Source organism: Thunnus thynnus, chromosome 6 (assembly GCF_963924715.1).
Source record: "Thunnus thynnus chromosome 6, fThuThy2.1, whole genome shotgun sequence".
Lineage (NCBI taxonomy): Eukaryota > Metazoa > Chordata > Actinopteri > Scombriformes > Scombridae > Thunnus > Thunnus thynnus.
In genome coordinates this window covers 16,652,095-16,672,087 of record NC_089522.1, presented here as the reverse complement: position 1 = coordinate 16,672,087, position 19,993 = coordinate 16,652,095, and the positions used below count along the sequence as shown (strand labels likewise).

General features: G+C 41.3%; 2 protein-coding genes across 5 annotated transcripts in view; one reads left to right on the top strand and one right to left on the bottom strand.

The window, feature by feature from the left end:
- Nucleotides 1-100: 100 nt before the first annotated feature.
- Nucleotides 101-3,756, top strand: ribc1 (RIB43A domain with coiled-coils 1). The gene is made up of 8 exons (XM_067592181.1): nt 101-369; nt 716-935; nt 1,056-1,273; nt 1,370-1,484; nt 1,783-1,901; nt 2,526-2,762; nt 3,285-3,451; nt 3,613-3,756. Exons 2-8 carry the CDS (start codon nt 737-739, stop codon nt 3,692-3,694), a joined length of 1,137 nt encoding a protein of 378 aa, XP_067448282.1. The 5' UTR covers nt 101-369; nt 716-736; the 3' UTR covers nt 3,695-3,756.
- Nucleotides 3,757-3,857: 101 nt separating this feature from the next.
- Nucleotides 3,858-19,993, bottom strand: part of l1cama (L1 cell adhesion molecule, paralog a) — a 45,401-nt gene continuing 29,265 nt past the window's right edge. For 3 of the 4 annotated variants that reach the window (XM_067592176.1, XM_067592178.1, XM_067592177.1), the window contains 20 exons: nt 19,551-19,735; nt 18,272-18,403; nt 18,029-18,175; nt 15,569-15,680; nt 15,043-15,203; nt 14,793-14,928; nt 14,356-14,480; nt 14,067-14,168; nt 13,377-13,574; nt 13,214-13,284; nt 12,891-13,116; nt 12,689-12,804; nt 12,031-12,247; nt 11,610-11,732; nt 11,141-11,317; nt 10,930-11,043; nt 10,652-10,801; nt 8,408-8,539; nt 7,345-7,417; nt 3,858-6,893 (listed from right to left, as the gene is read on the bottom strand). In XM_067592176.1, coding sequence (XP_067448277.1) covers nt 6,632-6,893; nt 7,345-7,417; nt 8,408-8,539; nt 10,652-10,801; nt 10,930-11,043; nt 11,141-11,317; nt 11,610-11,732; nt 12,031-12,247; nt 12,689-12,804; nt 12,891-13,116; nt 13,214-13,284; nt 13,377-13,574; nt 14,067-14,168; nt 14,356-14,480; nt 14,793-14,928; nt 15,043-15,203; nt 15,569-15,680; nt 18,029-18,175; nt 18,272-18,403; nt 19,551-19,735 — 2,959 coding nt within the window. In that variant the 3' untranslated portion in view covers nt 3,858-6,631. The other variant, XM_067592179.1, reaches the window with a different exon arrangement.

Here is a 19,993-nt window from a genome sequence, read left to right as displayed (position 1 = left end):
ATTTTACAATCCAACAGGAAGACCCTTGAGCGCGCGAGACACGTAACCTCGCGGTTTCTCGCGAGATCAAATGAATCTCTCTGGAGTTTGCTGGTGTCCCTTATTCCACCAAAATATTTAAGTTGCATAATAAAAATTGTTATTGTTTATTGATTTAAGAGAGATCCAGTGGTTTATACAGCACCAGTCACTATTGTGATTTACGACAGTAATAGTATAGCATAACGACAAATTAAGCTGTTACCATAACTACCAAGGGCATCCAAACACAACAAGAATCCAGCGAAGCAGCTTAGTCAATTAATTGACGTCTTACATGGACCTAAAGTCCCAAAATCAACGGAAATAATTTGCCCACATCTGACAGAGGTAAGTGCGGCTTTAGATCAGTGAACCACTCTGTCTCTCTGTCTGTCTTTAAAAGAATACAACTGAATTTGAGATGCATCCAAGACCATGTCTTTCCAGCTAGATATCTGCATCAGCTATGTGGATCAATCTTCCTAACCATCTGAGGGCAGCACATACCCTAGACTCTTAAAACATGCTTAAAAACCTTTTTATTCAGGAAGGCATTTTCATCTTATCTCTTCTTATTTTCTTTATGTTATATATTATATGTTTTTAACACTGTAGCACAAATGAAAAGTGCAGTACAAATTAAATGTATTATTATTATTTAACACTGTTGTAATGTTGTGTCCTCTCCGTCCAGGTTCATTAAAAACTGTGAAAAATGTACAAAGTGGATCTGCCTGTTGACCAGTCCATCGAGAAGGCTGTGGAGAGGCGAAGGGCTGCAGAGACAGCACGCAAGGCTCAAATCTTCAACACCCGGCTTCGTGTAATGGGCCTCGACCTTGATGCTCTCAACCAACAGGTGCAGGAGAAAAAACATCAGCAGAACATGGAGAGACAACGAGACAAAGCTTTCGGTAAACAATATATGTATTTAAAAATATGACATATAAATAAAATCTCAGCTCCAGGCTTTCAGAATCATCTCCACCCCTAATGTCGGCACTGTTCACAAGTATTATTTCAAAATATTGCAGATAAGATGAGAAGGATTCATGATGAAGCACTGTTGCAACAAGACATTGATGAAAGAGAAAAGCGAGCAGCTTTGCATGCTGACCTGACCCAATATTGGGCCACTTATCAGCGTGTGGAGGACTCACGAGATGCTGATCTTAACTGTGGCATGTGGGGGGCATTCAGCATCACCGCTCCAGGAAGTGAGCTGGGGCCTGCTAGTATGCAAGTCTTCCAGGTAGGCAGATGCTTGTGTGCATCAACAAAATCCAGTAAATGGTTAAATAAATAATCACATTACTCGTTAAACACTGTTTCCTTGTTTCATGTAAAGGGAGAGGGTATTGGAGAGGAGCAAAAGAGGAGAGAACAAATTACAAAGACAGAAAGAGATCTGCGAACACAGAAGGAAGACAATGAGAGAAAGCACATAAGAGACAAGCATAAAGGTGAGAAGACACAAACCCAAGCACACACACAGGAACACACAATTCACGCACCGTTGTAAAATGTCGTACTCTATAGCCTCTGTAAATCACACACATGCTTCATGCTTTCCTGCACAAACAATCACACACTCCTACGCACAGCCCTTATTGCCAGGTTGCATTGATGGATGCTCATCCCAGAGAGGCGTTATGTATGTGTGAGTGTGTCATTGAAGAGCTTTGTACAATGGGCAATGCACGTGTGAAAAACACACAGAAGGTGATTTCCAAGTCATGTTTATATGTGTGTGTGTCACAGAAATGCTCGTGAGCAAAGAGCTGGTGCATCAGGACCTAAGGTGGGTTCAGCAACATGCACTAGAGGAAGAGTGCAAAAAAGCTGCCCGCATCGCCCTCGACAACTACAACCAAGCTCTGGTACAGTACATGCATGTGCACACACAGATGGACACACAGATGCACACACACACACACACACACACACACACTCACGCTGATGAGGATGCTCAAAGTAAAATCCAGTGGGGTTTTTTTTTTTTTTTAGCAGTGACATGATGTTCTCAGGTGGGATTTTGAAATTAAAATTGCTAATTGAAAATGTTAAGTGATGCGTACACACACTTGCTGGAGGAAGGCGGCCATCATATTAGTTGCTACCAAGCAACATGGATGGTTAAACTACTTTCATGTATGCGTGGGCCCAGTCTGTCTTTAAAAGCCCCCATTTAGCTCTCCCCTCATTTGCCTGAATGCACTCGGCTGAATCCTCCATTGGGAGGCATCATTATAAATCCTTCAGGTCATGTTATTTTTCATGACAATTTTGTGGTTTCTCTAATAACCACTCACATGCATGATGCACAAGCAAATACAACTGACTGAGTGGATCTCTCAGGAGGACATTCACCGTATGTCTCTATACTAGAAGAAACCACATAGTAGAGGTTGGGTTTCCTAAAGCTCCTGCTATTTTAACTACCACGGGAATGATCAATTCACGTCTCTGGATCAGCGGTTAGGCCTCATCTCGTCCTATTACAGGCTGCAGAGCGGGCAGGGAAACTGGAGGAGCAGCGCAGGAGAGAGGAAAAGGAGAGTCTCGTAGAGATTTGGCACACACTGACGTCCGACATGATGACAGAGTGCGCAGAGGCAGCAGAGAGACAGGTGGAAGGAGGAAGGCCACCCCAGGTTCTGACAGACAGGTGGAAGGGGATGAGCCCTGAGCAGCTGAGCGCCATCCACAGGGAGAGAGAAGCACAGCGCCTTGAGAGAGAGGTACTGGAGTACATACATACATCCATACACACAGACTACCAGGAGCACTGCTCTAAGCTCTCTGGCTCCTTAAATATTCCTACAAAACTGTGGGTCTCAAACCTTATTGGCTTGTGATCCCTTATAGCAAAGCTACAGATGAGTGACAAATTAAAAGAAAACACAACATAAAATGTCTCAGTAAGCCTCTAGAACAGCATCAGTTCATTTAAATACTCATCAAACCATTCAGTGCCCTCCTGTGCCCTGTATGGATCTGAATTCACTGTTTCTCCACTAATTTATTCAGGTTTTTCTTTTACTATAGATCTGCAAATACTTTTAAGAGGCCTGATAAAATTATCCAGTGCTTCAAAGGAAAGTGAAGATTGGAAGAAATTTTGAAAAAATAAACATAATTTTTTGTAGCCAAGTCCTGACCACTGCTTTAGACAAACACTGAGTGAATTTTCTAAACACAGGCTGACATAACAGCATCCCTCAATTTGAGCATTTACACCTTTAACTTCATGGCATCTACAGAGACAGCGTGAGGCTGAGAAGTCTCAGGAGGCAGCGTGGGATCTCCAGCTCCTTAAGGCATCCAGAGAAGCAGAGGAGGAGGAGAGGAGAGCAGCAAAATTGAGGAGAGAGAAGAGGATTCAGATGGACCAGGACAACATGCAGCTGGCCAGAGAGCAGCAGGCATAGTGAGCACTGCACACACACTCACTCACTATTCAGGCAGTAGTCAGCATATGTATTTTGGGTGCAGGTGATTAAGTACTCTAATGTAAAATTGAGGTTCAAATTGAAATCTTTTTTGGTGACCATTACTCACTGTGATTATTTGTGTCTTTGTCTTCTCCAGTCAGGAGTACCTGGACAAGAAGCTGTACACCAACAAACCCACTAAGGCCTACTTTTATCAATTCAACACCAGCTCCCGTTGATCTCCTCAAGCAGGCCGTACTCATGTGACAATAATCCAGCAAATAAAAACTATTAATTGTTATACTTGCACTCAATGTGAATTGAATCCTGAGTAATCAATACTTTCTTCGTATTGTTAAGTGACACATGTACATTGAATTATTAGCTGGTGACTGATGACAAAAAAGGGACCTCTTTTTTTGGTACAGATTGTTCCACATACTTTATTTTTCAGTCATATATCCAGTTACAGTGGTAGATTCATAATGCAGTTACAGTTATATTGGCCCCGTATGTGGCACAAGTCCACCCAACTCCTGTTATTCAGCCATGGTACAAGTAGATACCATCAGTCCCATTGTGCTAGTAGTGCACTCCACACACCACAAAGAGGCACATCTCCACTCCGGCAGTGACATATACTCCCTACCCCTCCATACTTCCCTATTTTCTCTCACCCCTCCCCTCCTACTCAGGGATTATTGTTTAAAACCAGCTTTTGATTTCTGAAGAAGCTCCTCTAAACAAACCATTTCATTTTTTAACAGTTTTTTTTATCTTTTAACTATAAAAGAGGGAAAATGCAACAGCGGGAAAGCAAAGGCCAAGCTTTCCCTTCATTAGCTTTCCCCTCGACACATGAAAAGCAAAGAGCGAGCGGCAGTCGAGTGAGTATCTGTGTGTGTACACTCATTCCTCATTCAAAGCTAACATTTGCCCGAACAGTGACAAACACAAATGTTTAGCAGCAGATAGTCAAGATAGAATATTGGCATATTTTGTGTCATCCATCGCTCCTGTATGAAAATAGATTTTTTTTTTAAAGTTTTATTTGTCCTGAGTGTGTCTGTATAACCAACAACAAGGAGCTTACACACACCCCCTTCAGTGCCACTAGCCTTTTTAGACATCCCATATACTTTACCTCTGAGATTGTCAGGTGATATGTGGCTAGTGACGAGCTTTTATTTGAATAGGGAGAACTGAGATAGCAACGTTGCATATAGGTACTCCCTGTGGTATGCACAAACTGGCTTGCTGCATCCTGCCTCTCATGACTGCATCAGACAAAAAAAACTCCACAGATATTCGCTTCACTGCAATGCGTTGTTGGATGGCTATGGGCATGAACGCAATCTAAGCTTTCATTGTAATGCAACTACTATCACTAAATGACACTAATGTACAATTTTTGATTTTCAAAATTTTGAAACATTTGCAAACATCTACAGAACAATGCGGATTTTTTTCCTTTTTAATTTCTTTTCCTCAACTATGAACTTTTTTTTTTTTTTTTTTTTGCTAAAACAGCCAAATAGCACTGCAATAATTAGTCAAAAACAGAAAGTTTGTATTCATAGCAATAGTACAAAGAAGAAAAATGACAACTTGCAACATTTTAAAATTAAGTTAAGTGGTTTTAAACCTGCACATTTTTCACATTTTTATATCAAACATGGTTGGGTTCATCAAAACAATCTTTAAGGGTTGTATTTACATTCAGTGGAAAAAAAACTGTCCAGGTCTTCTCATAACCACTCTTAAATCTCCATTGCATTGTAGCTCAGATTTTTTTTAATCAGTAGCATCTAAATACAATGTCTGCCCAGCCCTGAAAATAATACATTCTCTGTGTTTGATGTAAATACCAGCTGTTTGCCTTTATTATACATCATCTGGCAATCATTTCACCTGTCTGCAATATCAACTTGCTTTGATGCCTGAAAATAAAACTTTAGCGTGTTTGCCCACAAGACTCCCCTCTTTAATCTGTAAATATACATAAATACTGCTCCTCAAACTATTACAAATTAGTGTAGTATGAGATGGACAGGTATGAAAAGATTGTTAATTGGAGACAACAATGTTTTAATACAGTGTAGAAAGAGACAAGGACAGATACAGAAAGCTACACATAATTCTCGACACAAAAAATTACAATATCATTTCCAATAATGACATTACACTTCTGGTGGGAAGGCGAGAGAGTAATGACATCAATCTGGTGCTCTACGCAGACCAGCAGGCACAGGAACTTATAAGGAGCATGTACATATCTATAATACTGTATTATGGCTAAATAGATAGATGTAGATGCAGCTATATACACCAGATGCTACTCAGCATTTTCACAGCAAGTTCCCCCTTAATGCATCCAATGTTATTTATAGTAAGAAACTTGGCTTCACTTAGTTTCAATGAAAACATCTCGTTCTATGAATTATGTCAATAAAGAAAAGTTATGAGTTTTTATATAAATAGTGTAGAAAAAGAAATATGAAAAAATAATGATAAAAATGGCAAATAGCAAAAAAGAATGTTTTGTATTCAAACACATTTGTTAAAAAAAGGTTTAAAAGAAAAAGTCACTGGCGATTACAATCTGAGACATCACATGTGGTGTTAAACATATCATGTGCGAAATAAAATATGATAAATATCTAAGACCTTTTACAGCAGCATGTGCTGTTTCCCCACACAAGGCTCTACCATCATCCGCCTCTTTCAAAGCATTACTCAACTTCTCTCTAGGATAATCCCTCTGATATTTCTACCTATACAACATTCTTCCTTCATTTTTTTTGTTTGTTTGTTTGCAGAGAGAAAGAAAGAGAAGAAAGGGAGAGAAATGAATGTTAGTCGTTTAGATATGTTGTAAACTACACAGATAGAGGAGGATGACGGGGGGGTCAAAGGACATCTCCAGGTCAGAGAGTTGCTGTAAGTCGCGTCAGTCACACTTGTATCACATTGTCCACTACATTGGACTCTCCTTTGGTCAAAATAGTCCAGTCAATCAGATGACTGCCAGGAGCATCTGAATTGTCAATATATTGATTGTGTATTAGTCGTCAAAACTACAGATCGGCAAGTCAGCGGGGAACAGGAGCGTATGGGCACATATGTGTTGACATGTTTTGGTCTGACGGTCCCCGGTGGATGTTGGGGGGGGGGGGTTAATCGAGGATGGTGACTGAGTTGGGCAGGCCGTTGGCGGCTGGGGAGATGATGGTGGGGTTGAGCGGGGAGTTGTCTGGCAGGCTGTGAAGCGCTTCTGGGCCCTCGCTAGGCCGGCTGAACTGGCTGACCAGAGATTCATCCATGTTGAGCTCAGTGGTTATGGCACTGCTGCCGTTGAAGTCCAGGTTGTCCTCGCTGCACAGTTTGCTCTCCTCGCACAGGGACGGCAGGCTGGCTGTGTGCTTCTCCTCAAGGTCGCTACAGTTTAAGAAGGAAAGAGAGGATGAAAGAATGAGAGCGCACAGGAGAGGTGAAATGTATCACTAGGCATGTAAAAAATGAAATGTGATCTGAAAGCTTTTTTTCAAAAAACAGCCTAAAATATGCCAACATGTAAGCTGAGAATACATACATTACACTGTGATTATACCAAATGTTAAAGGTAAGTTAATAGGTAGGTAAGGCATTGGCAGGGGATAATAATAAGTGGGTTTGGGATTGCGAATCACATCAAAGCATACCTTTCTAGAGATCTGCATAGCAGGAGCAGGCATTAGGGAGAAGAGGAGACAATGGAAGGAACACAAAGGGTTAGGGAAAGCAAAAAGTGCTGAGGGAATCAGGGCTGTGTTAGGAGTTAAATAAGTTAAATAATCTATAGGAACATAATGTAACACTCAAAGACATGGTGCACATTCAAATGACAAACCTGTATTCTCCAAAAGTCTCATCCTTCATAGGTCGCGCTTCCGAGTCCATCGGGCCCTCTTCTTTATCTTTCACTGAGTAGGAGAGAGATTATTGGATTTCATTATCACAAAGATCTCAACCATGTTTCTCTCTAAGCCACTGTTTGAGACACTGATAATGACATTCTGTCAGACAGTGAGATAACAATGAGTGACAACATTATCCTATAAGATGTTTCAATATGTGGAACAAAAGCATTTGGACCATCCGAAGACATTTCGCCGTTTATAGTTTGTATTTCGACTTAATTTCTCATCTGACTTTCAGTGTTTTAACTACCACTATGAATCTAACTATTAAAATTCCAAACAATTTAAATAATGAATTGTAGTACGATGCCAGTGGGTATGGTTGGATTTATTATTCAATTAATCCTTGCTTTTAGCACAGATGATTAAGTCTACTTTAAAAGGAAGCAGAGCCACTTGTTTACCCCTCTCTATGGAAAGGGATGAAAGCCTGGTGCTTTTCTCTGACCAGTCAGAAAGTGGCCTGCAGTTTGCAGTTACTCTTGTGGTTTGTGATTATTACTTCACAGTCCCATCACAGTAAGGAAGTAAGGGCAGGCTTAGAGGTCTGTTTCACCACATGTTTGATGTGAAGGCTAAAAGGGAGAAGACTGGCCAAGTGAAAACTGACCATTTATTTGGCGTTGGAGCCACTAAAGGGAGCACAAAGTGTTAACGGAGCTGTTCGGGAAGCATTTTAAACACGGGGCAATCTTATTTTACTGTCTTCTTCCCAGTAATCTTGTTTACTGCGCTGCATTCCTGTAACTGCTTGGCTCCGCTTTGCTCTGCAGTGTCATTTTCATTATCAGACAGCTTTATGGCTCCAGACTGTCCGGTGTTATCCAAAATGGCTGTGTAGATCGTGTCCTTAAAAGGGCATGAAACCACTTGTCTAACATTACATTATTCTCACAAGCAACATTGTGGAGATGAGCTAACCAATGCGGATTCTTACAGTTCAACATCTCTATTGATGAATGCTTAATACTCATCATGGTAGGTCACACATACCTGAATACTTCCCCCCTTTACTCCTCTTGATGAAGCAGAGGATGAGCAGTATCAGCAGCAGCAGCACGATGGCGCTCACAACGCCGATGAACCAACCCTGTGTTGCAAAGCTTGGCTCCACCTCGGTCACTCCTTTAGGGGGGAAAAGAAGTGGAAGGTGGAAAGGAGAAAGAGGCTGCAGTCGAATAGTTTTTTTTGCTTAGGAAGGTTCATAACTGAGTGAAATGACCCAGAATTCTCTGAGTGGGAGCCATGATAAGAGCTTTTCAAATTCTATAAATGCTAAGGAAAGGTGCTTCAATGCTTCCTTTCTAATCTCCTTTAGCATAGGGTACACTTGACCGTCCTTTACAAAAAGAAAGGAGATAATTCTGATAACTGTTTTTGTCTTCAAATCGGCAAATGGAATAGAAATTAAATCAAAACTGAGGGTGGTGCGTCATCACTGCAGGTACACTTTTCTTTCCATGTACAGTGTTTCCCTGTTGAGCTGCAGTGGAAAGATTATAACAAAAAGAGGGAATTTGGCACTAAAATGACTGTAACGTTGAAAGATATCTGCTTGAGTTTATTAAATACTTGCAGGGATCGCCTCCATTAAGAGAGACGCTGTGCGCATTTATGGACGAGGCACAGCAGCATAACTTCATTATTTAAATCTCCAGACATGCCGTTTCTTCGCACAAAAAAAGGCCACAAAATACTGCATTGTATATTTGTTTATCCTGTTATCAAACAAGTTGAACAGAGCTTTGGATGGAGGGTACAAGGACCCACAGCCTGTATCAACCATAACAACTTCAAAGCACAATCAAGTCGACATTTCAAGGTGTTTGGGTTGTGTGTGGTGGTTCTCAAGCTATTTTATGCACAGGCTAATAACAGATCATAATCGGCATATTAAATATAAACCAGAAGTGTTATATCTTGCATACATTTAACATTTATTTTCATACAGTAATTGGGATTCAGGAGGGTGAGCATGAGCAAGCATTCTCAATATGACAATTTAATTTCAGTTTTGTGACTGGTAGCCTATATTCCTTTTTTATATTCAATTCTGATCTTGGTAATGAAGTAATATTTTTCACCATGTTGTCAATGTTTATATAGCCTGCACAACACAGAGAGAATGACCAGGCAAAGTATCTGAGATGCCATTTTTGTAGTCCATCTTCAACAGATCCACGTCAATAACATCCGCTGCCGCATAATTACATAGCTCAATGTAAGTGGAGACAGATTCTCTTAGTAACACGGTTGTCTTTCCTTGTCCTTATGAATTCTCCTTCACATCTTTCCTTGATCTCGTGACATTTTCCATCGAGGTCAAGGAAAGATGGTTAGGAAAAGACAATAGGAGGTACTTTTCGACCACAGCCAGAGTAAGTTTTTTGTAATAGGGATGAAAGTGCAGGAAGAGTGGAAAGGATGAAAAAGAAGGAGAGATGAGATAAAAGAGGGAGGAGAATCTAGATGTCACAGCTACGGTCGTGCGTCTAGTCTCCCTTATGTTTCTCTCTCTCTGTCTGTCTGTGTCTGTGTGGCGTGGGCGTGGCACTCCTTCCCTGACTCTCCTGGTTCCTGGCTGATTGCAAACATCTGTCTTCCATCAAGCTCATCATCCTGCAGCATATCTACTCCGGCTCTTCACCCACTCCTCACCAGATCATTGTTTCTGCCTAGCTAACTCTTCAGGTCCTCTTACTTGTGTTACAGTTGATACCTCGCTAACTGCCAACCATCTGTTCCTCTAACCCTAACCCTAACCCCTAACCCCTAACCATAACCCTAACCCTAACCCTCATTCATCACCACCCTCCATCCCTCAGCCTCAGCTTGCTTCATCCCTGCTCCATCAACCTCCATTCCCCGCTTCCCTGGCAATAAATCCTTTTCATTCATCTTAATTCAAGTCTGTGTCTGCATTTTGGTGTACATTACAAATCATAATACTAGAGCAAAAGAGACAGAGCATTATGTATTCTGACAGGGTGGCATTTCACAGGGGAACTAAAAAAAATGCAGCACAATTCACCAAACAAACACAAGTAATGGATCATTTTATGTGGCTAACCAAGCTCTCTTTTAACATAAGTCTTTGAAAGCACTTCACAGGCAGTGCAGGGGACTGCAAGACATTCTCTGTGGGATCGGGCTTTATATTTAGAAGTGGGAAGCCCAGAGGAGCAGCAGAGAAGATGAAAGAAATAAAGATGAATGAAGGCAGAGCGCCCATATTACCTGTTCCCTCTGTCTCAATGTCAGTCTCCCAGAAGGTGGTGTTGCTGTAGGTGAAGCGTAGACGATAATGAGAGCCAGGAGTCAGGCCCTGGAGCTGGTAAAAAGACTGAGAGGAGTTCACCTTTTCTGATTTCTTCCATTTACTGCCATCTGCAGAGACATAACATGAACCTCACATGAATCCTTTCTGTTGTTCAGGAGAGTGAAATTATTCCTACGAGGGATTAATCATTCTAAAGTGATTTTTCCATATGCACATATTAGTGTAGATATTATACCATTTTTGTTGAGGTAGTGGATCTGGAAGCTAACATTCCTGTGTCTCTTCTTAGCCACCCAGCTGAGGTTAACTGAGTTTTCTCCCACAGACAGGCTGATGTTGGCAGGAGGCGCTGAAAGACATTCAGACAGAGGAATCGCATTCATGATCTGGTACAATCTGGTCCTGTCAGATCTGTGGGTGGAAAACATGGTAAATTGGCTCTGTACCTCCATCCAGTGTGGTGGCACCCTCCCTCATGATGGGCTCTCCGTCCCCAGGAGCAGTGCGACCCCTCATGTAGAATCGGTAGTGGCTGTGTCGGTCCAGGTTCTTTAAGGTGAGATGGGTGATTGTGGGGTCATCTATTGTCTCTACCTGCATGGGACTGTCATCACTCTCCACAACTGACAGCAGCACAGACACAAAAACATTCAATCAGTGCTTGATCTTCAACACATTGTTAAGGGTGACAGGTGACTGACTGATGAGCATTATTAGCAGGACATGCTTTTGACACTTCTCCTGTGTTATTGATTCTTTCTGGAAATGTATTGCATGCTGTCATATACATTGCTGATATTTTTACTGATGGTGCAGCATAGAATCACTTATTAAACAGAAGAGTTTATGTGCTGGATGTTGGTAAGTTTGATGGATGAGCATGAAATGTGAACGATGCTGATTTGAATTGCTCACCCCGTTGGTACTGCAGTAGATACCCTATAAGGACTCCATTGGGCTGGCCAGGTGGCGTCCAGCGGAGGGTCATTTCTGTCTCTGATGGGCTGTCCAGCACCAGGGACGAGGGAGGACCAGGAACTAGCAGCAACGCAAATAGGCCTGATTAAAATGCACTTAGCTTCACAGACATTATTATACTATTTTGATCCATTGTCACCCGTTTTCCCCAACACTTAACTGTTCATGCTCTGGATATCAGTGTCATTTTCTCTGCTGTAATCCACTACCTCCCATCCACCCATCTCGCTCCATTTTTGTCTCTCCCTGACAATCATTACACCTCCATTCCCACTTTATCTATCACCTCCCCCCATGTCGTCCTTCCCTCTTTCAGCTCTCCCCATCTACCCCCGTTTTTTGTCCCTCCCTTTCTCACCTCCTTCATCAGTCTTGAAGGACAGCGTCTCAGAGAGGGGTCCTTCTCCCTTGCTGTTGAATACACTGACAGCCAGGTCATAGTGGGAGTACGGTCTAAGATCACTGATCACCTTCCTCTCCTCATTGGCCCCGGTCTCCACCACCATGGTGGGCTCTGGCTCCCTGGCCCTTCGGCCTCGGTGGTGGCCCCTGGAGCCGATCCTGGTCAAGTGGATCTGGAGCCAGAAAAAGAGGAAATATCGGGTTACATTTGAACATTAAAATACTTAAATGTCAAACATTTGTCATACCTAATTCAGTTAATATGTCTGTTTCAGAGATGTCATCACATCATCACACATATAGCAGTGTTAAAACTTCTCAGTCATTACACTGTGTTTTCTAAAAGCTGTTTGAAAAAGATAAAAAATTGCTAGGTTGAATGGAACATGCATCATAGACCCAAAAGAGAGGGAAGGTAAGCTGTGTGGCTGCGGTGTGATACATTTGAAGGTGAGATCATCTAAAATCTTCACAACCTTGAAACTAAAAAGAACTCTGAAGCCTTTGCTTCAGCCTAAGATCTGGCTGCCTCTGCTGTAAACCCAAAATATGTATTATTCATGAGGACGCTGAATATGTTAGGCCAAACAAAAGAGGAGATACAGGATCAGTACCTTGTATCCCAGCAGGTGTCCCCTGACTGTGTCTCTCTCTACTGCTGCCCACGTCACCCTGATGGCAGTGCTGTTCAGTAGTGCAACACCCACATCCATAGGAGCCTCCAATGGAACTGAGAGACAATGACACACAGGAAAGTGAAGAAAAGCTCATTGCTGAAAAACTGCTTAGCAACTGTTTTAACGTTTTAAATTATACCATCCTCTCCTGAGTAGCCGATGACAGGGTCTGGCTCAGGTCCCTCCCCTTTCTCATTAACAGCCTGCACTTTGATCTCAAAGGCAGAAAAGTTGCCGATGCCACTGACGATAAATGGCGGTGCTGTTGTGTAGTTGGTGTGCCAGTTGGGTCCACTGCCCACCACTCGCCTCCACAGCACCCGGTACTTGAAGTCAGGTCCATTGAAGTTATGCTTGTCCATTTCCTGTAGTGACAGGAAGAGTAACCAGTAAGGTGCAAAACCTTTTTAAAAATTGTTTGATGCTGCTTTAGATAATTGTGCATTCATTTAACAGGGGTACCTTCCAGGTGATGACTAGATTGTCTGGGTCTGTGGACTCGCTCCTAACATCTTCAGGGTTATTGTCGGGTACTATGATTGCAAAAAAGGTTCAGTGTTTACTGTCACAATGAAAACTTGTAGTTACAAACGCTGAAAAAAACAGGGTAAGCTGTGATTCTAACCTTCAGCAGGTGTGTTGAAAATTTCAGACGGGTTGCTGGGGTTGCTTAAGCCCACTTCATTGACGGCAATAACCCGGAAACGGTAGGACATGTAGGGCCGCAGAAGGAGGCTAGCACGCTTCTTGTTTCCAGTTACTTTCGTCAGCTCTTCAAAACCTCTCTCCTTTGAACCTTCGTCCTCAAACTCAACCACATACTCTGCAGAGACAAGAGAGAGAGAGTCAAGGAGTGACGGAGAGAGACGGGAAGTAGCAATAACAGAGCAATAGAGAGATAAATAAACACTCGGTTGAGATAAAATCATACAGAGATACTCCAAGTTTCACAAAAGTCTGATGCTGCAGATCAAATAATAATCCTGCCCAAGTAATGAAAATAGAGCAGCCTTTCATTTAGCCAGAGGGAGATACATGATATGGGTTTGTTTCTCTGAGTGTTGGAGTTACACAAGGTGTAAAAGTTTATGTTTGCATTTGTGTGTATGTTTGTGTCTGTGCATTTCTTCACTTGGTGGCACTACTGAAAAAGTCAAAATCACAGCTGGAGAAATTACAACATTGCCACTGTCAGTATCCACATTATCCACATTAAAGCAGTTTTAGCATTACATATGTAACAGAAGAAAAACGGGGAAAATGGTGTGTGCAGATGGTCAGTATGTGTGCATTTGTGTGTTTGTCTACACTAAACCTGTCACAGGGCTGTTGTGGTCATCCCCAGGAGTCCAGCTGAGGGTGAGTGCACGAGGCTTAAGATCAGTGATCTGGAGGAGGACAGGGGGGTCTGGACGATCTGAGGGGGACAACAGTGATGTCATTATCACAATCACATTTTATTATATACATACAAAGGCACACAGTTTAAACAAGGTCTTCTTAATTTAAAAACTATGTTAAAAATGACTAAACAACATTGCATTTATTGCGTAGGTATAATGACACTTGCTGGTTTTTGACCAGTATGTGTTCAGTGATCTTACCAATTAAAGTGAGGGTGCCACTGGATTCAGCCATGTCCAGCTTTGTGATGACCTGACAGGTGTAGATGCCTTCATCATTTTTTTCCACATTATCTATAACCAAGTCTGGTCCTTGCCATGTGTATCTGAGGAAATACAGTCGTCAGTGTTATCCTCATTCCTTTTCCCTTTAATTATGATCACATCTCTTTATTCATTATAATTACCATGTTGTTTGTTTATGTAACAGGGATGAAACAGATAAATATTCTAAAAACATGGTAAAAAGAAATGTAACACAGGTAATGTATATACTGGGTGGCTGAAGCTAATTTGTAGCTCTCAGCAAACAAATGGATAAAAAAAAGAAGTTGATAAAATAATCATTCCTGTCAGTAATTTCTATTTTCCTCTTTATTGTCTATTATCTTATGTTTAACTTAATGTGGGACACATACAGCTTCTGATTGTTCTTCCTCCACTGATAGAGTGGGACGCCAAGTTTGGGGTCAACTCGGGCCAGACAGGTGAAGATTGCTTTGTTTCCAGGCTGCACCCTCAGAGTCTGCAGAGGTGACAGGATCACTGTCCTGTCTGGGGGAGAAAGCAAAGAGACATATAATACAATGTTGAGACATGCAGCATGAGGTGCAAATAACATCAGCTGCTAAGGGACACGGCGTGCGTGTGTGTGTGTGTGTCACTCACTGAGCACTTCCAGGTTTGCACTGATTGACAAGTTGGTGTTCTGCACAGAGCAGGTGTAGTTGTCCTCATCATCATGGGTGACATTAGTGATCTCAAGCCCCCCATTGGTGAGCAGGTTAACTCTGGGATCTGCCAGAAGCGAGAAGGCGCTGCCGTTCTCCCTGGAAATGACACACATGCACCCAAAAATACACATTAGAAACCTTGCAAGCAGTGGCTGATGTATTCACCGGTTTAATTGCCACATTTTTTCTAATTCACCAACCAGAGTGTTTTTTTTTTTAAACAGAACAAAGCCTGGTTGGATACCTGCCACACTGGCAACATTGACAATCACAGCCCAGATGTAACAGCATTTGGCTGTTAATTTATGCATAATGTATAAAGAGCTACCTACGCAATAATATCACCTCTGTGAAATTTGTTAAAATGAAAATCTGTCAGAAAACAAAGTAGAGTAACAACACAATACAACATATTATACATAGAATACAGTGGAATAGAGTAGGTTGCTCAAGTGCCTCACCATATGACCTTAGGTTTAGGAGAGCCAAAGCTCTCACACTCCAGTAAAGCCTTCTGTCCTTCTATAAATGTGTATGTATTCCTATCCTCAGTGAGGATCTGAGGAGGCAGCTCTGAAACAAAACACAAAGAGAAATGAGACATAGATGTAAACACACATAAATGAAAAGACGCCTGCAAGCTAGTTCAGGCAAACCAACTCCAGTTGCTGTTTCGCTCACATGCCATATCCCCTCACTGTAATATATAACCAACACACCCTTATAATCATGGTGGCATACTTAAGTCGTTAGTGCTCTGCTCACACCTTTGCTGCACGCCTGCAAGCCACAGTCCAATCACCCAGATGGAAAAACAGCATGTTAAAGAAACTGTACCCTCCTCCCCTCCTTTGCCCTTCAAATCTGTTTATCCAAAAAACAATTCAAGGAGTAGTTTGAATAGATTCTATTTTAGCTTCAAATGATAGTACTTTGTAAAATAACAGTTTCCATTGAAACATGCTCAGTTTGTGGGAAGATTTGCCATCTCATAACCAGGATTTGTTTTGCTATTGTTAATTCTGCAAACAAAACTCTCTTCTTATGTACAGGTAAGGTTACGGTTAAATCGTCATTCAATAACATGATTTGTTGAAGACAAGGTACACAACTCCAGTATGCCAGAGAGGATGGAGGCAAAACAAGTACACATTTGGGCAATTGCTAACATTTGCTTTTGGAGTGCATAAAGTGCATAAAGGGTTTTGAGTAATTCTTAATTGGCATCTTTTTCTCGGTGTTAATTCAAATCTTTGAAATAACTTATAGTGCAATAATTGGTTATTATAATTGAAAGAAGAAAGAGTCATGTTGTTCCATACTCTCTGCTTATTTACACTGAAATCGTACTCTTTTAGATCAATATTCCATACAGCAACACAGCCTACAGGTCTATTCAATTTCTTTTGTACTTTTTTATGCAGGTAAGAGACAAAACCAAGTTTTGAGTTTACTGCAGTCATTAAATTCAACAAAGGATGAAGTGCCAAGGGTTAATCCCAGGGGACACCGTACTGAGCTGCTGGGCAAATTAAATCTTGAAAAAGTCCATCTTCATTAAAAATGTCTGAAAAGGCAAAGAGTTTTTGTTTTTGCCACTGTTGAAATATAACCGGTTTGCCACCAAAAAGTAAATTATTGTTTCTGAAGATGGGTGTGTCTAAATGCCATTATATGTCCCATTGACCAATTCTAGCAACTTGTTTCCATGCATTAACTGAATGTGCAATAATTAGTTATTCACACATTTTTTTTGGAAATATCAGAAAACGAACGAGAGAATATTCTTAAGAGTATATGGTAGTACTATTTGTTTTTCCAGCTCAAGCCATGGTACAGCTGCCTCCTTATCAAACCATTTCAGCAAAGGCTTAAGCCTGAATGAAAAATAATACATTTCAAAGTTAGGAAAAGATAAACCTCCTGTCTGTCTGCTATTTTGGATTGTAGAATTACTAATTCTTGGTTGTTTGTCATCACCAGATAAACTTGGAAATTTGTGCTTGCAGTCTCACCAAAAAACCTACTGGGGGTGGTAGGTGGATCATGTTCGAAAAAAAAAAATCAAAAATGCGCTGCTATTAGAGTTCCATCATCAATGTCAACATTACCCATTGCAGAGTTCAGAGGGAGTAAGGAGGATTTTTTGAAATTGATCTTGTAATCTGAGACAGTGCTAAACTAATGAATGATATTTAGTGCTGCTGGTAAGGATTGTGGCACACTGTCAAGAAATAATAATAAATCATCTGCATATAAAGACAGTTTATGATATGTCTTGCTTACAACAATTTGTTCCACTTCTTGAGTGTTTCTGATCTTCTGCACTAATGGTTCAAGAGATAAGGTGAAGAGTAACGCTGACACAGGACATCCCTGTCTGACTCCCTGTTCAACAGAAAATTACATTGAACAGTCATTAGATGACTAGTACTCTTGCTGTTGGGTTGGAATACAGAACTTGATCATATCTATGAACTTTTCTCCAAAACCCATATTTTTCATTGTGTACCATAAATATTCCTTTTCAAGTCTGTCAAATGCCTTCTCAGCATCTCAGCATCCACTTTAGTCCACCCAGATTGATCTGAATGGACTAGTAGGCAGTACTGATTCAAGACGCCTTGGCATACAATTTTATGTCTCCATTAAGTAGACACTGGACGGTTACTTGAGCATAAATTCCTATTCCTCCCTTTTGTGGTAAAACTGTGATAATAGCTGTATTTACATCTCTGTGGAAGCTTCCTTCTCTAATGACTTGCTGGAACATATCCAATAAGAGAGATCAATGTTTCCATGTGGGGAGCAACAAGGTCAGTGCCTAGACCCCAAACACTCATCTACTAATTCTACTTTTGATAATAATCTACTCCATGGGAGTCGGCTGACTGAACTCTGTTTAGTTATGTATGGCTCACCAATGACGTAGACGTTGGTGTTGGTGAGGATGGTTCCATGCTTGTTGGAGGCCCGACACTGGTAGATTGCAGTGTCTCCAAAGTTGACATCATTTAAGATCAGAGATCCACTTGCTGTCAGAGTCCGTCTGGGGTCCTTATCGGTTGCTGTTACAAAAGCACACACACACAGTCAACACATGCACAGTAACCAGTGAGGTAAGGTGTTGAGGTATGTATGAGCAGGTGGGTGTGTTTACGGACCTGAAAGGGGGGTCCCGTTGATGGTCCAGGTGATAGTAGGAGAGGGGATGCCGTCCGCCTGGCAGTCTAGTCTGACATTCTCACCTGGGGCATATAACTGACTGACTGGCTCTTTGGTCCAGTATGGAGCCGCTACAAGGCAAAAAATATATTGATCACATACAGTACAAGCAAAACATTACATTCTTAAGTTACACTGTACAAAACCTTTACACAAGACAGTGCTCAGTAAAACTGATGGACTGAGATTGATGGGTTACACCCTACAAGTTGTCAAAATCTCACAAATGAAACAAGTTATCACCATTCTGCTTTTTGAGGGGGTTTTATACTTAAATGGTCAAAGTCTATTTACTAGTTGCAGCAGGTTGTACTCAGCTTGTGACAGTTGCATAATGACTTCTGTTAGTCTGGAGGAGCTTTGTCAAGTCTGAAAAAAGTATTTAATTGATATTACCCAGGTTTCTTGGCTCGAGCTTAAAGAACCAATTTGTAACAGAAAGACACGGACATTTACCTGGCAGAGAGGATTTATCGAACAATGCTATTGAGTTGCATTGTGGGAAATGCAGGGCCCAGTGTTTTAGGCGTTTGAACCATACTACAGACTTAATGTCAGGATATCCCTACTGACCGTTTGTTTTCCAATTGTTTGTTTTATCTGGCTTTTGCTAGTGACCCACCTTTATGGACGTGCTAAACTAAATCGTTTGAGTACTTTTTTCTAAGAGCAAAGACAAAGAATTAATTTCCTACATAACTGAAGACAGATAATAACTTTGCCTCAGTTGCTAATTGTGAAGCAGGTTATATGAACTGGCAATTGGCTAAACTAAATGATAACAAGATACAATAATGTGATTAATTGTGAATCTGGATTTTTGTAGTTACCATTGTATTGTAAAATCAATACTATGGCTAAAACGATCTTTATTCCACATGCCATATAGCGTATATATATATACATACACTGTATGTATTATAACACTTCCACTGTGTGTACCTGAATCATTTTGTACGAGTGGGTATAAGTGTAAGCATATGAAAACAAAAAAGAAAATTTAAACAACAGCCAGCTCCAACAGTCATAGAAGATGCAGAGCCTAGTGTAAGTGCATAAATCAGTCCATGAATAAAAGCCTTCATTCAAGTGTATTATTGTACACACATCCATGAGAACAAAGTCTATCAACCACCAATTTTAAAATAATAACATATTGTTGGTGTTTTTTTATGAATTCATTATAGGTTGAAAAACATTTGAGTGTGTGTGACATACCTTCCACAGTCACAGTGTATGTGTGTATGACCTTCCCTTGAGAGTTCTCAGCTATACACTGATACTCGCCACCGTCGCTCTCTGAGATATTATTGAAGCGCAGGCGGCGGTCAAACATTTCTTTGGTGGTCCGAGTTTCAGACAGCTCGCCATCTTTCCTGTGCCACGACACTTTGGGGGTTGGACTGGAGAAGAGAAGGGAGGAAGGAGTTTAGCAGAAGAGGGAAGAATGTGGATGGACAAATAAAACAGAGGAAGGGAGGGAGAGGAGAAACAGAAATGTGGGGGACGGCGACTGAAAGTGTGAGGAAGTGGCCATGAAATGAAGGGGGGCAGGAAGAGAGAAACAGAGACAAAAGAGAGGAGATGTACATGAAAAGGAGAAGGCGACAAGAAGCAGAGTTAACAGGAGACAGCGTAAGATAGATAATGGAATGAAGAGT

What these genes read in the sequence shown, in the direction of transcription:
- ribc1 (XM_067592181.1), top strand. Translation starts at nt 737, where the DNA reads ATGTACAAAGTGGATCTGCCTGTTGACCAGTCCATCGAGAAGGCTGTG. An exon ending in CTAGTATGCAAGTCTTCCAG is followed by an intron (nt 1,274 to 1,369) that starts GTAGGCAGATGC and finishes TTTCATGTAAAG; the next exon opens with GGAGAGGGTATTGGAGAGGA. An exon ending in GCCAGAGAGCAGCAGGCATA is followed by an intron (nt 3,452 to 3,612) that starts GTGAGCACTGCA and finishes TGTCTTCTCCAG; the next exon opens with TCAGGAGTACCTGGACAAGA.